The sequence below is a fragment of the Triticum dicoccoides genome, chromosome 1A, assembly GCF_002162155.2.
Source record: "Triticum dicoccoides isolate Atlit2015 ecotype Zavitan chromosome 1A, WEW_v2.0, whole genome shotgun sequence".
NCBI classification, from domain to species: domain Eukaryota; kingdom Viridiplantae; phylum Streptophyta; class Magnoliopsida; order Poales; family Poaceae; genus Triticum; species Triticum dicoccoides.
Window position 1 is genome coordinate 498591798 of NC_041380.1, and position 13082 is coordinate 498604879.

At 44.3% G+C, this 13082-nt stretch overlaps 1 protein-coding gene across 2 annotated transcripts; it reads right to left on the reverse strand.

Annotated features, from left to right (window-relative positions):
- Positions 1-4094: 4094 nt before the first annotated feature.
- On the reverse strand, positions 4095-13082 carry LOC119282692 (phosphatidate phosphatase PAH1-like). Of its 2 annotated transcripts, none has more exons than XM_037562825.1 (11): positions 12982-13082; positions 9700-12076; positions 9040-9620; positions 8881-8954; positions 7421-7505; positions 7218-7304; positions 6971-7043; positions 6744-6787; positions 5768-5896; positions 5585-5683; positions 4095-4673 (listed from the first exon to the last, which is right to left on the reverse strand). In XM_037562825.1, exons 2-11 carry the CDS (start codon positions 11999-12001, stop codon positions 4617-4619), a joined length of 3531 nt encoding a protein of 1176 aa, XP_037418722.1. In that variant the 5' UTR covers positions 12002-12076; positions 12982-13082; the 3' UTR covers positions 4095-4616. The 2 variants fall into 2 exon arrangements, with proteins under 2 accessions (XP_037418722.1, XP_037418728.1); XM_037562831.1 differs by lacking the exon at positions 12982-13082 and adding an exon at positions 12198-12364.

The following is a 13082-nucleotide window of genomic DNA, read 5'->3' on the forward strand; positions in this document are numbered from 1 at the left end:
CCTTCCACCATATTCCACCTCGGTCATATCGTAGCGGTGCTTAGGCGAAGCCCTGCGTCGGTAGAACATCATCACCGTCATCACGCCCTCGTGCTGACGAAACTCTCCCTCAATGTTTTGCTGGATCGGAACTCGAGGGACGTCACCGAGTTGAACGTGTGCAGAACTCGGAGGTGCCGTACGTTCGGTACTTGGATCGGTCGGATCGGGAAGACGTACGACTACTTCCTCTACGTTGTGTCAACACTTCCGTTGTCGGTCTACGAGTGTACGTAGACAACACTCTCCCCTCTCGTTGCTATGCATCACCATGATCTTGCGTGTGCGTAGGAAATTTTTTGAAATTACTACGTTCCCAAACAGTTCCGCCTCCACTTGAACCGGTGGATCTGCTGCCGTTTCTGTCTCCACGGCCCGGGCTAACATACGAGAAGCTCTAAAGATGATGATGTCTGCCCGCTCTTCGAACTTATCAGCAAATCGTCCTATTAGTTTGTCTTGTGTCTTTCAATTACGTTCTCGATGAATAATGAAACTATGTGCCTCTTGTAATGCCATTTGTTCATTATCTATTCAGTTTGAACATTAAGTTAACTTCATGCCATTTGTTCTTGTCAATATGAGTATACTTTCATGGTAAAAGAAATGAGTATATACTTTCATGGTAAAAGATATTGATTTTGAAAAGAAGCAATCAATTAAACTTGAAACTCATAAAACACATGACCCTCCCGCCATGGACCCTGGCGGTAAGGTCACACAACCTACCGCCAGGGCACTTCAATATTTCGTTACAGAAACTTTTCGAGGCAAAAACCCAGCAACCACCTACCGCCAGGTGTTCTGGCGGTAGGGTTAGACAGGCTACCGCTAGGGCCCATGGCGGTAGGTTACTTATCCACGTCAGCTCGGGCAAACGATTGTCGTTCCCCTCCGTCGCACCCTGCCGCCAGGTGCCCTGGCGGTAGGCTGTCTAACCCTACCGCCAGAACCCCTGGCGATAGCGAAAGGGTCAGATCCCAAAATTCTTTCCAACAGGGGTCAGATCCTGAATTTCTATGCGAAAATGGTCAAAACACGAAATTTAGCCACCAGTCGATTTGACAGTAAGACTAGCCACAGCGAAGAGTAACATACACTAGTAGCATACACATATTTCTAGACTATGTTACTACTCGAAATCATTTGTTTAGTTGGACTCGACGTTAGACTAGTCACAGTGGGAAAGTAACTTAGAGTAGTAACATGCATATGTTACTAGTCTATATTACTACCTCCACAGTGGGTAGTAACGTATGTATTGTGTCATGCATCACTTCATTTATTAGGTTGTAAACTCATCTTTTCTTCACATGTGTGATGATACAGTAATTAGCTAGGTTACTACATGTCTTTTTTCATTAATTACATACCACATCATTTATTTTGCCTAAATAAATGTGATGTTACCATCTACTTCCTCCGTTCCTAAATATTTATTTTTCTAGATATTTTAACAAGTGACTATATACGGAGCAAAATGAGTGAATCTATACTCTAAAATATGTCTACATACATCCGTATGTGGTAGTCTGTTTAAAATGTCTAGAAAGACAAATATTTAGAAACGGAGGGAGTATACGTGGGTAGTCTTACTGCTCAAGTTACTTCCATTATGACTAGTCTAAAAATACCGCTCCTACTGTATTCAGATTGATGATGATTACGGCATGGGTACAGGTGCAAATTACAAGGCGAGGTTAGTCATTCATTGCGAGGCAATTAGGAGACGCGTGCGTGCATCTCTAGTTCCAACCAGACCAGTGGAGTACGGCTGATTTAGCAGTATCTGCACTGGCCCGGAGACCGACCGGGCTGCTCTGATCTGCTCGCTCCTCGGGCGACTGAATCAAGCTTATAAATCCGCTCAAAATCCTTGGCCGCTCCGGCCAAAACTTTCGAATTCGAATTCGAGGAGAGAAGCTCGGCTAGCTCACGCCCCCAGACCAATATATACAAAACAATGCATGGATCGACTACGACACACGATGCAGTGGTACACTACACTACAGTGATCAATTTTCTAGCTGCCGTGTGTGCTTGCGGGTAGTGGTACCGTACGTGCATGCATTTGTTTATGCCGTCTCGATCCCATCCCCATGTCAACCAACCATCCATCCATCGATGGCGTGGCGTGTGCAGTGGCTGAGGGGCGTCGTGGCCGTCTGAATCAGACGCGCAGTCAAAAGAAAAGAAGGATCGTCTCAGACAGAGGAGAGGAGGCCCCGGCCGGCATGGGCCGGCTGCGTCGCTGCTGCCGTGCTTTTGCATGCCTGCGTCGAGTGGCCTGCATGGAACTACGGATGGATGCCTCGGGGGTCGTGCTCCTTGAAGAAGCGTGCGCGCGCGCGTGCGTGCGTGCGCGGGGGTGGCGGGCCTGCCATCGCTGCCATGCCAAGCAGCAGTGTCTTCTTCTCTTCCTTTAATAACTTCCTTGTTCGGCTTACGCCAAGGTGACATCCTGCAGAGCGACCTGACAAGCCGTGAATTTTGGCAAAGCACCGCTCTCCAACTCCTACTCCTGCTGCTCCACTGCTCCTACTAACCATGATACTAACAGTTAACAGCAAAAGTACAGTATAGATGCATATAAAAACTTGTGAAATTCTTCCGTGCAACAAGGGATTTCTTTTTTGATGGTCTTTGCAGGGAAAACGAAAGGCATTGACGTGGCGGCCCGCCTACCACACCACCCTCTTTATTCCCCGCTACCACACTCCATTTCCATCTACGAGCTAGTAGCGCACTAAGCAAAAGTCCATTGAATCGCTTAAAAAATCGCAACGTTAACATCGTCTCCCCAGCCCCAAAGTCGCAACTCAAGGAGGAAAGGGGAAAAAAAATATGACAGCGCTGTGCAAAGACGCTTGCTAGTCGCAGCAGTGATCCAGCCGGTTGGATTAGGGAGATTAGTAGGTCTCCGGTCAACGGCCGAGCCTCCGGGGTTTAGGGTGGCTGAAAGGGGGGCGCTCGCCACTTGCGCGCCGCAGCCGGCCTCTCCGGCCGGCCGGCGGTGGTTTGAACGTGGAAGATTCGTGCTGATGGATTAAGCTAAGGGGGTGTTTGGTTCATGAACTTTTTAGTCCCAAAGACTAGAAAAAATCCTTAAAAGGTTTCTAGAAACCAAACAGGAGGGACTTTTTCTACAGGGATTAAAAAAAACTCTACTGGAGAGTCTTTTTTGATTAGTCCCTGAGACTAGAAAAGGTCCTAAGACTTTTAAACCAAACACCACCTAAGCTAAGCCAAGCCACGCAAAGCAGAGCATCCCGCGATGGATTAAAGGTCAAAGCACCTTTGCTAGGCTCACTCTCATGACCCCCGGGAAGATTTGCACCGCAGCTTTAACTATCCCGCGCCTTGTCGCCTAGCTTTTACATGCGTGAGAGAATGAGCATATGTGGTAGCAGTAGCAGTAGTTGGTTCGGTTTGGTCACGGCCGCACGTTTCGTGTTGCGATCCCTGCACGGTACATTTGTCGCGTGGAGCAGTCGCGTTTTTCTTGACCGTCTGCGTGATGGTTCCCCGTCCGTGCGACCTGACCTGGCAAGGGACAGTGCGGTTGCTTGGAGTTGGACAAGTAGACAGATGGGACTTGCCTGCCCTTGCGTGTTGCCAAAACGTTAAGCTCGTCTACCGTAAAAGGAGTGGAAAGGATGGCGGTCTCAGAGCTCGAGGTTAAAAGCTTCTCTTTTCTGTTCCTCTCCGTCTCCCGCCTCCGGCAACTCCGGGGCCCTTCTATCACCAAATGCCAAGGAAAGAAAGCTTCCCAGATTGTTCGGCTTTGGCTGTCAATGTCATGAAAACATTCAGAAGAAGTATGTGATGAGCTCTGAAGGTCAGGCTGCTCTGCTCGGGCACATACGCACCCCATCAGAGTTCCCACTTCCCAGAGAACCGATGGTGCTAAAAGTTTCTTCTCGAAATAGTCTTTCACCCCGTTTTATATACACCGATATTGCTCTGTAAAAGTTTATTCTTCGCCATTTGGCAATTGTCAGCAGAGTTACGACCACGAGATGGGAAATTGTACCATACTACAATATCATTAGGTATCACCTTCATGCACATGCGACGTTTACAGAAAAATGCAGTCGTATTTATATCCCATATACAACAACATACAGCGTGATAGACAGTTTTCTGTTCCCTGTTGCTTTCCAGTAATGTACCACGAGTAATCTAACTGACAGATGAGCTACATCACAGCCTAGAGCTACGAGAACACGGAAAGCAACACAGGCTAGCAGCTGCTGATAACAGATTACTAACAGGCTCGGCGGGCTACCTCGTTGCGAATTGAGATGCCGGCACAGCAGCGATAAGTTTCAACGACGGCTATGACGATCAGATCACTACCTAAAAGATGAATGATCGTGATAGAGCTGCGTCGGGGCAAGGAAAATCGAGCTTCTGCAACAACGGCGATCAAAACAGTCCATCTGGAAAACTCACCAGATGCTTTACAGGTTGGGCAGAATTCTGCTGTGGCGATTGAGAACTAGCATACACGAGCTTGCCGGTCATGCTGTCCGCAGACTCTACTTGCGTCTACTGCTGTACTTGTCAAAACTACTCTACAAATCAATGTCTGGCAGCGGCACCTTCCAATAATTCCAGGAGTTGTAGTCTTCCTGCACAGCATTATAATCGATGGTCAGAAACCAAAATAAACAGTACTCGCTGTTCTAAAAAGTAGTGATCTAAACTATCTTATAAAAGTTTACAGAGGGAGTACTATGTATCACTTGAATGGTAAAACACCATGAGTAAGTGTACTGCTATCATTCTGGTTGCTCTCGAAAGAATAATCAATAGGCATGTCTACATCTTACAGCAGAAGAACGTTCAAGTTCTTGATAATATAGAAGAGAAAGAAAAGATAAACATGCCCCTGCCTCAGTGTAGCTAATCTTCTGAGTGTAGTTTGCACGTAGACAAGTCTAGTGCATTTTATCTCTATGTGACCTTTTATCGCTGTTTGGAAAAATTATTGTAACTGACTGTACTACTGTGTAAGCATCGGTGCCAAGTTCAAACATGTAGTTAGAAAACTGTTCCCTGATAATTGCAATTTTTATGATTAAAAAATATCCTTACGGTTCCCTTTCATGAGGAATATCCGTATAATTTGATGGCTATTAAAAATTAATACACAAGACAAAACAACATTATCCAAACTCTCAACTGGCAAAATGTACTAGGTAAAAGACGAGTCTAGAAGTAGCAAAATGAAATGGATAGAAACTATTAAGGTCTGAGTAATACCCAGCATACGTGAATTTGTTGTTGCGTATTTGATAATTGTTACTTGTTCCTAACTACTCCCTCCGTCCCAAAATAAGTGTCTCAACCTTAGTACAACTTTGTACTAAAGTTAGTACAAAGTTGAGACACTTATTTTGGGACGGAGGGACTATAACACTGTTCCACTATGTCTGGAACCACTGCAAAACACTACTCCACTATGTCTGGAGTAACTAGCATAGTTCAGATGAATGCAAAAAAAAAAAAAAAACTAGCAGAGTAAAGAATGACCACTGACCTGCTCAACCAAAGTTGTTGGAGGGAACATGTCATTGACAAGGGTATGCAAGGAGGTATAGGACTTCACATCAACTGAACTATTGATGGCCACTTCACCCTGCATGCCAACAAGATGTGACTTAGGAGGCAATCACACATCGAGCACAACATTAATGACTTCGACTTAGTGTAATTGAGATACCTTGGGGTTGATGATAAAAATCTTGCCTTTCGAAATTCCCATCTTTTTGTATGTAAGCTCGTCAGTGTCTCTGTTGCCAAATCCAGCATAAAATGGATTGTAGTCGGAAGGAAAAAGTGCTTTAATGTCCTGTCAAAGAATAAAAATAGAAGATGTCAAAAGCCTGTGGCCTTATGTGCCTAAAATTATGCCCCAGCCTTCACAAGAGAATTTAGGAGCCAATCCCATGAAAAACCTTAGTTAATCAACCAAGCTTAGGGCTCCTTTGATTCAACGGAATTGCATAGGATTTTTGGAGGATTTAAACCTTAGGAATTTTTTCTGTGATGCTCGTTTGATTCGTAGGATTGGCATCCTTAGGAATTTTTCCATATGATCCATTTGTACTACATTTTGGAGGAAAATTTCCATCCACTCAAACCTCTTTGTAGAATTCCTTTGTTTTTCCTAATGCTATCAAACATTCTTTCAAATCCTGTAGGATACTATGGGACATGTCACCCTATTCCTGCATTTTTCCTATTCCTTCATTTTGACAATCCTGTGAATCAAAGAGGCCCTTATTATCTGTTTGTGTATTACTCCCTATGTTCCTAAATATAAAGTCTTTCTAGAGATTCCACTATGGACTACATACAGAGCAAAATGAGTGAATCCACACATAAGTACGTCTATATACATCCGTATGTAGTCCGCATTGAAATCTCTAAAAAGACTTACATTTAGGAACAGAGGGAGTAGAAGGGTAAGATCCCATGGGAGAATAAACAGGCATGGGCCAATATATGACCTTAATTCCATAGAAATTGCAAATCCAGAAAAATCATAAAGTCACATTTTTTATACTTTCATTATTACTCACTCCGCAAACTAATATAAGAGCGTTTGGATCATTACTTTAGTGATCTAAACACTCTTATATTTCTTTACAGAGGTGCTAAGCAAGCAAACTTAGGAAGCTGATTCTGACAGTTACCTCCAGACAGGCAATCTTGAACTCATGTGGTGCTCTTCGTATAACTGAGAAAAACAGAGGAACCATTAGAAGATGCTAAAAAATAATTTTATATTGCAGTCAAAGAAGAAAATATTTTATCATTAATAGCAAATTTTCGGTGGTCAATTAGAGGGTCTACAGATCATCCGGTAGAGTTAAGTGAATCCAAATGGCAAATTAATTTGCTAAAATCATAATCACGTTACCTTCTCGGTAGAGCGAAGGGAACAATCCATCGGGCGAAATTACAACAGGTCCATTAGGCATTACTTTCCCATCCTGCAAAATTGTAAAAGTATGGTTGAGTACATAACAAACTCAATAGAAAATACTAGCAATATAAAATAGACATCTATTAGATAATCGATGCAGTTATACCGCATATATGATCAAATCACTACGAATTGAATAGAAGGGACAGAAGGAAACAACAAATGGCAACAGCTAATTTACCTGTTTTAGATTGAAGAGGAAGTTTTTTGTCAGATATGCCTGGACAATGGCTCTAGCGCTAAGGAATATCAGTTGATAACCATTTTCCTGGATAGAAAACAGAAGACTCATCAGAAACGTACGTGGCGTATGTGCTCAAAACTGGGTACAATCTCATCCAAATATAAAATCCTGAAACAAAATCTCAAAATTGTGTATCACACCTTTATTGCAGAAAAGAGTCGAGCAACACCAGACTGACTCCAATCTCGTCCGACTAAAGGCATGACCTGGCCCAAGACATCAGACCTGAAATGTAACCCACTCACATTCAGCTGTTGTGATAATTTACAGCAAAAGTTCATGTACAGAGCTCTAGAATGCAAAGGGAAATGGTGCAGCAAGCTGGAAATTCATTGGATGGAGCTAAGGTTTAATTCAGTCAGTGCATGGCAGCATTGTCCACTGAAATTTTCGGTTGAGCTGAGAAGGAAATTTGCTGGACATGTGTGACCAAGAAAGTACATGCAATTTATTTCCTGATAATCCAACTTAAGAGAGAAACAATTGATTACAATCACAAGTTTTCAAACAAAATGAGCATGGCGCCTTGAACTCAAAATGAAAGAGATAAACTTTGCCATTTAAATCTATGCCCAAGTTATTTTGCAAAGCACTATTGCAGTGATTGAGAGACCGATGTTGGCTAATTTTACCAATTGCTGACCTACTATGGCAGCATTGTCCACTGAAATTTTCGGTTGAGCTGAGAAGGAAATTTGCTGGACATGTGTGACCAAGAAAGTACATGCAATTTATTTCCTGATAATCCAACTTAAGAGAGAAACAATTGATTACAATCACTAGTTTTCAAACAAAATGAGCATGGCGCCTTGAACTCAAAATGAAAGAGATAAACTTTGCCATTTAAATCTATGCCCGAGTTATTTTGCAAAGCACTATTGCAGTGATTGAGAGACCGATGTTGGCTAATTTTACCAATTGCTGACCTAATATTCACATGTACCAGACCATGTATGATGATAGAAATCGTTCCAACTAAGATGCAAAGAGTGTCATCCAAGGCCTAATGGTGCCAATGGGAAGTTTTGTCACCATTTTAACATATCACAAAGTGAGCATAGTGCCTAAAGGTTACAAGAAATGAATAACCTCAATATTAATAGAAAAGGTTCAGCTTAGACGGCACATAGTTTGTACCTAGAATTACATGTAATAAATCTAGAAGCAAAACAACTCATTGACTCATTCAATTTAACATCCAAAGATGTAGATGCTTAAACTAGCAGCTTCTTTGTTCTCCAAATACTCTGCTTAGATTCTATGAGACCACAATTCAAAATAAAGTACTACAAATTTCATTTGTGAACAAGCAAATTGTTTGAATCTAGTACAAGGCCGATCCATCTTTCAATCAATATTGCCGTGAACATGAAGTGAGATAAAATAAGAATACCACATGGCAACATTTAATATCATGAAATTATTGTATATACAGCAGTCCATTATTTGGCTGGAAAATTATGCTAGTTTGATATAACAATTACAGTTTGATGAGACACTATGAGCCTATGACAGATGAGCGGCTGAAATATTTTGTTCCACAATACTAAGCTGACAAGTGACAACTGATAACTATATGAAAGTGAACTACAAACTTTACCTTGTGATGGTTCCATCCACGTCGGATATAACAATTTTTGCATTCCATTTCCACACGTAGATATGTGCATCAACCTAGCAAAAATAATAAATATGAATATAAAGATCCCTGAAATAACAATAGGAAATGATTAATTAAGCAAAAAGAGGCATGAACCACCTGCTGCTTCCCAAAAACTCTGGTGCAGAAGCTAAAGGTGACAATGTTTTGTCCCTCCTTAAGATTTAGAGATGCCACCTGTTCGCTAGTGGGAATTAAAGTCCGCACAAATTGCTTTCTTGGTGACTGGTCTTTATTGTTGGCTGGGGCTTGCTCATCCATAGGACTTAAGACTGTCTCTGTGTCAAGAAAAATATCCTCAGAAGAATCACTATTACTGCGTTGAAGAGATCTTGATATCCTAAATGGAATAGGCCACAGCCTCCATCTCCGGCTTGGGGACAACCCAAGAGAATCATCTCTCGAATTGGGTGTTTCTTGGCGTTCAACTGGAATAGCATCGATAGGTTCTACACAGAAGTCTGGACCAAATACAGCCTTCCCAAGAACAACATGAGAAACTTTACTCCATGTGAAATAGTTACAGCCAATTCTGACAATAAGGTTTGCATTTTTTATTATTGATGGTCCAGACAATTTGAAATCCTCCTCAGGGACAAGATGTTGTTGGAACACCTCATCAGCAGATGTTTGGCCCATTCCTGGCCGTAGCAAGTGCCCACACAGAGAAATCTCAAAGCCTGCCAGTATAAATCAAAGAAAAACTATGAGACCTTATCTTATAAAAAAGAGATACATTGCTGACTGACATGTGCTTACCCAAACCCTTCTGTAATTGGGGGTGCTCTTCTTTATTTATTTCCTCTTCAGCAGTTGGGTTCTCCGGAATGCTTCCTAATTTGTCTCTGTCACTGCTTGGGGACATTCGCAAGCGATCAGATTTACAAGCTCCAATATTAGAAGGGGTGGTATCTTTCCTCCTTTCATCAGAACCCCCTTCACAGGACAAGTCAGCTGCCTTGCCATAGACAGGAGAGCAGTCTTCGCTGCGTGTTATATTATCATCTGAAGTAACTGACGAAACATCCACTTCCTCTATATGCTTTAATTGATTGGATTGATCACAGTGCGCAGTTTCACTTCGATCTTCTCCCAGATCTATGTCAATATCGGAACGGATACTCAGACTAAGCTCAGAATCCCTCTGGTGATCAAATTCAGGTGAAAAGAGTTCAGTTCCTGAATCTCCATCATCTTGTGATGTCAAATCCAAGCAACTTCTGAAAGTATCAAATCTGCTAAAACTAGCCTGAATATTCTCATTGCTTTCATCACAAATTTCGTCGGACTTAGATGGGGATTCGCATGCCTCATCATTCTGAACCTCATCTTCATTGGTCAAGGGTTGAGAACCCTCATCATTGTTCTCCAAGATATCAAGGGACACTTCTTTATTGGGCAAGAGTGGATCAACCTCAGCGTTGCTCCCTGAAATATCATTAGCCTCATCTTCCACATTCAGCATTTGATAATTCGGACCATTGTTCCCTGACTGTGATAAACCCTGAACCTCATCCTCAATAATCTCATTGTTGGCATCACAAACCTTGCCTGCCTTGGATGGGGACTTGCAGGCCTCATTGTTCTGAACCAGTGGAATATCAGAAGTCTCATCTTCATTGGTCAATGGTTGAGAACCCTCATCATTGTTCTCCAAGATATCAAGGGACTCTTCTTTATTGGGCAAGATTGGATCAACCTCAGCGTTGCTCCCTGAAATATCATTAGCCTCATCTTCCACATTCAGCGTTTGATAATCCGGACCATTGTTCCCTGACTGTGATAAACCCTTCACCTCATCCTCAATAATCTCATTGTTGGCATCACAAACCTTGCCTGCCATGGATGGGGACTTGCAGGCCTCGTTGCTCTGAACCAGTGGAATATCACAAGTCTCATCTTCATTGGTCAATGGTTGATAAGCATCATCATTGTTCACCGACACATCAAGGGCTTCATCTTTATTGGGAAAGGGTTGATAGCCCTCACCATTGTTCCCTGAAACTTCATGAACTCCATCTTCCATGACCAAAGGTTGATAATTCAGACCGTTGTTCTCTGATCGTGACACACTCTGAACCTCATCTTCATTGGTCAATGCAACACAGTTGCTCTGAACCAGTGGAATGTCACAAGTCTTGTCTTCATTGGTCAATGGTTGATAAGCATCATCATTGTTCACCGACACATCAAGAGCATTGGTCAATGCAACACAGGTCTGGCCTTCATTAACAGAGACATGGAGGCTTTCATGTTCATTAACTGGGATGTCATGTGACCCATCCTTCAAAATTGACACCTCCCGAAGCTCCTCCAAAGCCTCTGATGGATGTTCAGAATCAAACTTAACCTTTTCCTGTGATATGTATAAACCATCCAAAATGCCAGATTCCCACACCTCGCCACCGCGGCTGAGATCGCCGCTCGAGCTCTCCCCAGGCCCCAAATGGAACTGGGGGTCACTTAGTTGCACATCCTCCATATTCTCCTCAGTTGAAGAAATGGGAGCAGTTAGAACACACCCGTTCACACTAACCAAAAGCATCTCTGAATTGCCCCCACCCCCACCAGCTTGATTTGCCAAATCCTCTGCCTCCTCCAACTTGGAATAGCCATATGAATCAAACTCCTCTCCATTTTGTACCTCCTGATCCTCATTCAACTCTGGGCCGACCAACTGGCTGTAAAGTTCCCCGTCACTCTTACTACGCAGAGGAGTTTCAGGCTCGCTCGTAGCTTCTTCTGCAGCGGTCTCCGAGTCCTCACCACCAGGCACGAGCTCCCGCATGAAGTATGCCTGGCCAGAGTTGTCGAGCAGCATGTGGAAGCTGGCGTCCACGCCATTGACGGCGATGGTGACGACCTTCTCGTTACGCTTGAGAACACCCTGGAACTTGCCAAAGCGGACATACCAGGGCGTGCTGCGGTAGGAGCCGTCGGGCTGCTCAACGACGATGATGTCGACGGCGCCGCCGAAAGGGTGGAAGGGCGTGGCAACGGAGTACATGCCCTGCGAGAGGACACGCCCCACCCCGCGGCCCACCATCCCCACCACGTCCATCTCTGCACGAGCCCTCGATCGCACGCATCAAACACTCGGCGATCCGCTCGATTCGTCCAATCGCTTCATCAATTTCTGCAATCAAATGAACACAAAGCATGAGATTGTATCCGTACTCCCCCGCGCAGCAAAAAAATCAACTCGACCAGAACAGAACTCTCGTAACAATCCAAGCAAGTTAGGGTTCGCCACCAACCGAGGGAAAATCAATCCGAGCCCGGGTACGGACAGATCTCGACTCCACGCCAGGTCAGGTCAGTGGGGCGGGCGAGGACGTGGGCGATACCTCCGAGGTGGCGCGCGTGCTTGGGTGGAACAAAGGCGGCGGAAGGTCAATTGATGCTGTGGGGGACGGAAGGGGGGAGGGGAGGAGAAGAGGCCGGGCCGGAGTGGGGGTGTTTTCCAGAGAAGTTTCCCGAGCTGTTCTCGCAGGATATTACGGAAAAATATAGACGTGTCGGGCCTTTTTTTTTTGCAGTTTCTCTTCAGTCATTTGGTATTATTTCGTGATATAATTGCTGGTAATATTGGCATTTGAATTCGAACTTCCAAGTGTCCTGAGATCTGCTGGAACATTATCGCGACAGATTACCATTAGTGAAAAAACTCGTGCTGCTCGTGAGCTGACTCATGAAGATGTTCAAACAGAAACCTGCTTAAAAAAACAAGCAGAAAATGTCCAAAAACCTGCGGGCATTTTCCAGACCTCGGTTACCCAGATTAATACTGTAGCCCGCATGCCCATCATCGATTCCCAGGCGAGGCAAAACCCACAGACCCCCCGATTCCCAAGCCCAGAAGAGCAGTCGCCTCCTTCCTCCGGCAGGGAAAGCTCCGCGAAACTTACGCCGCGAGCAGTAAAACCGGGACGCGAAGTTTCCTTCCCGGATGAAGAAGGGGACGGAAACAAATGCCAAATCGAACTGGATCCAAATCAACTAGTAGTAATCGGAGAGGGAGCGCGCAGGGCGGGGACTCACCGCGACTGGGCTCGGCCGCTCGCCGCTCCTCTCCGGCGGGCCCGTTCGTTCGTTGGGGGGCCCTTCGCGTCGGCTCCGGAGGGGTCGCTCGCGCCGGCGTC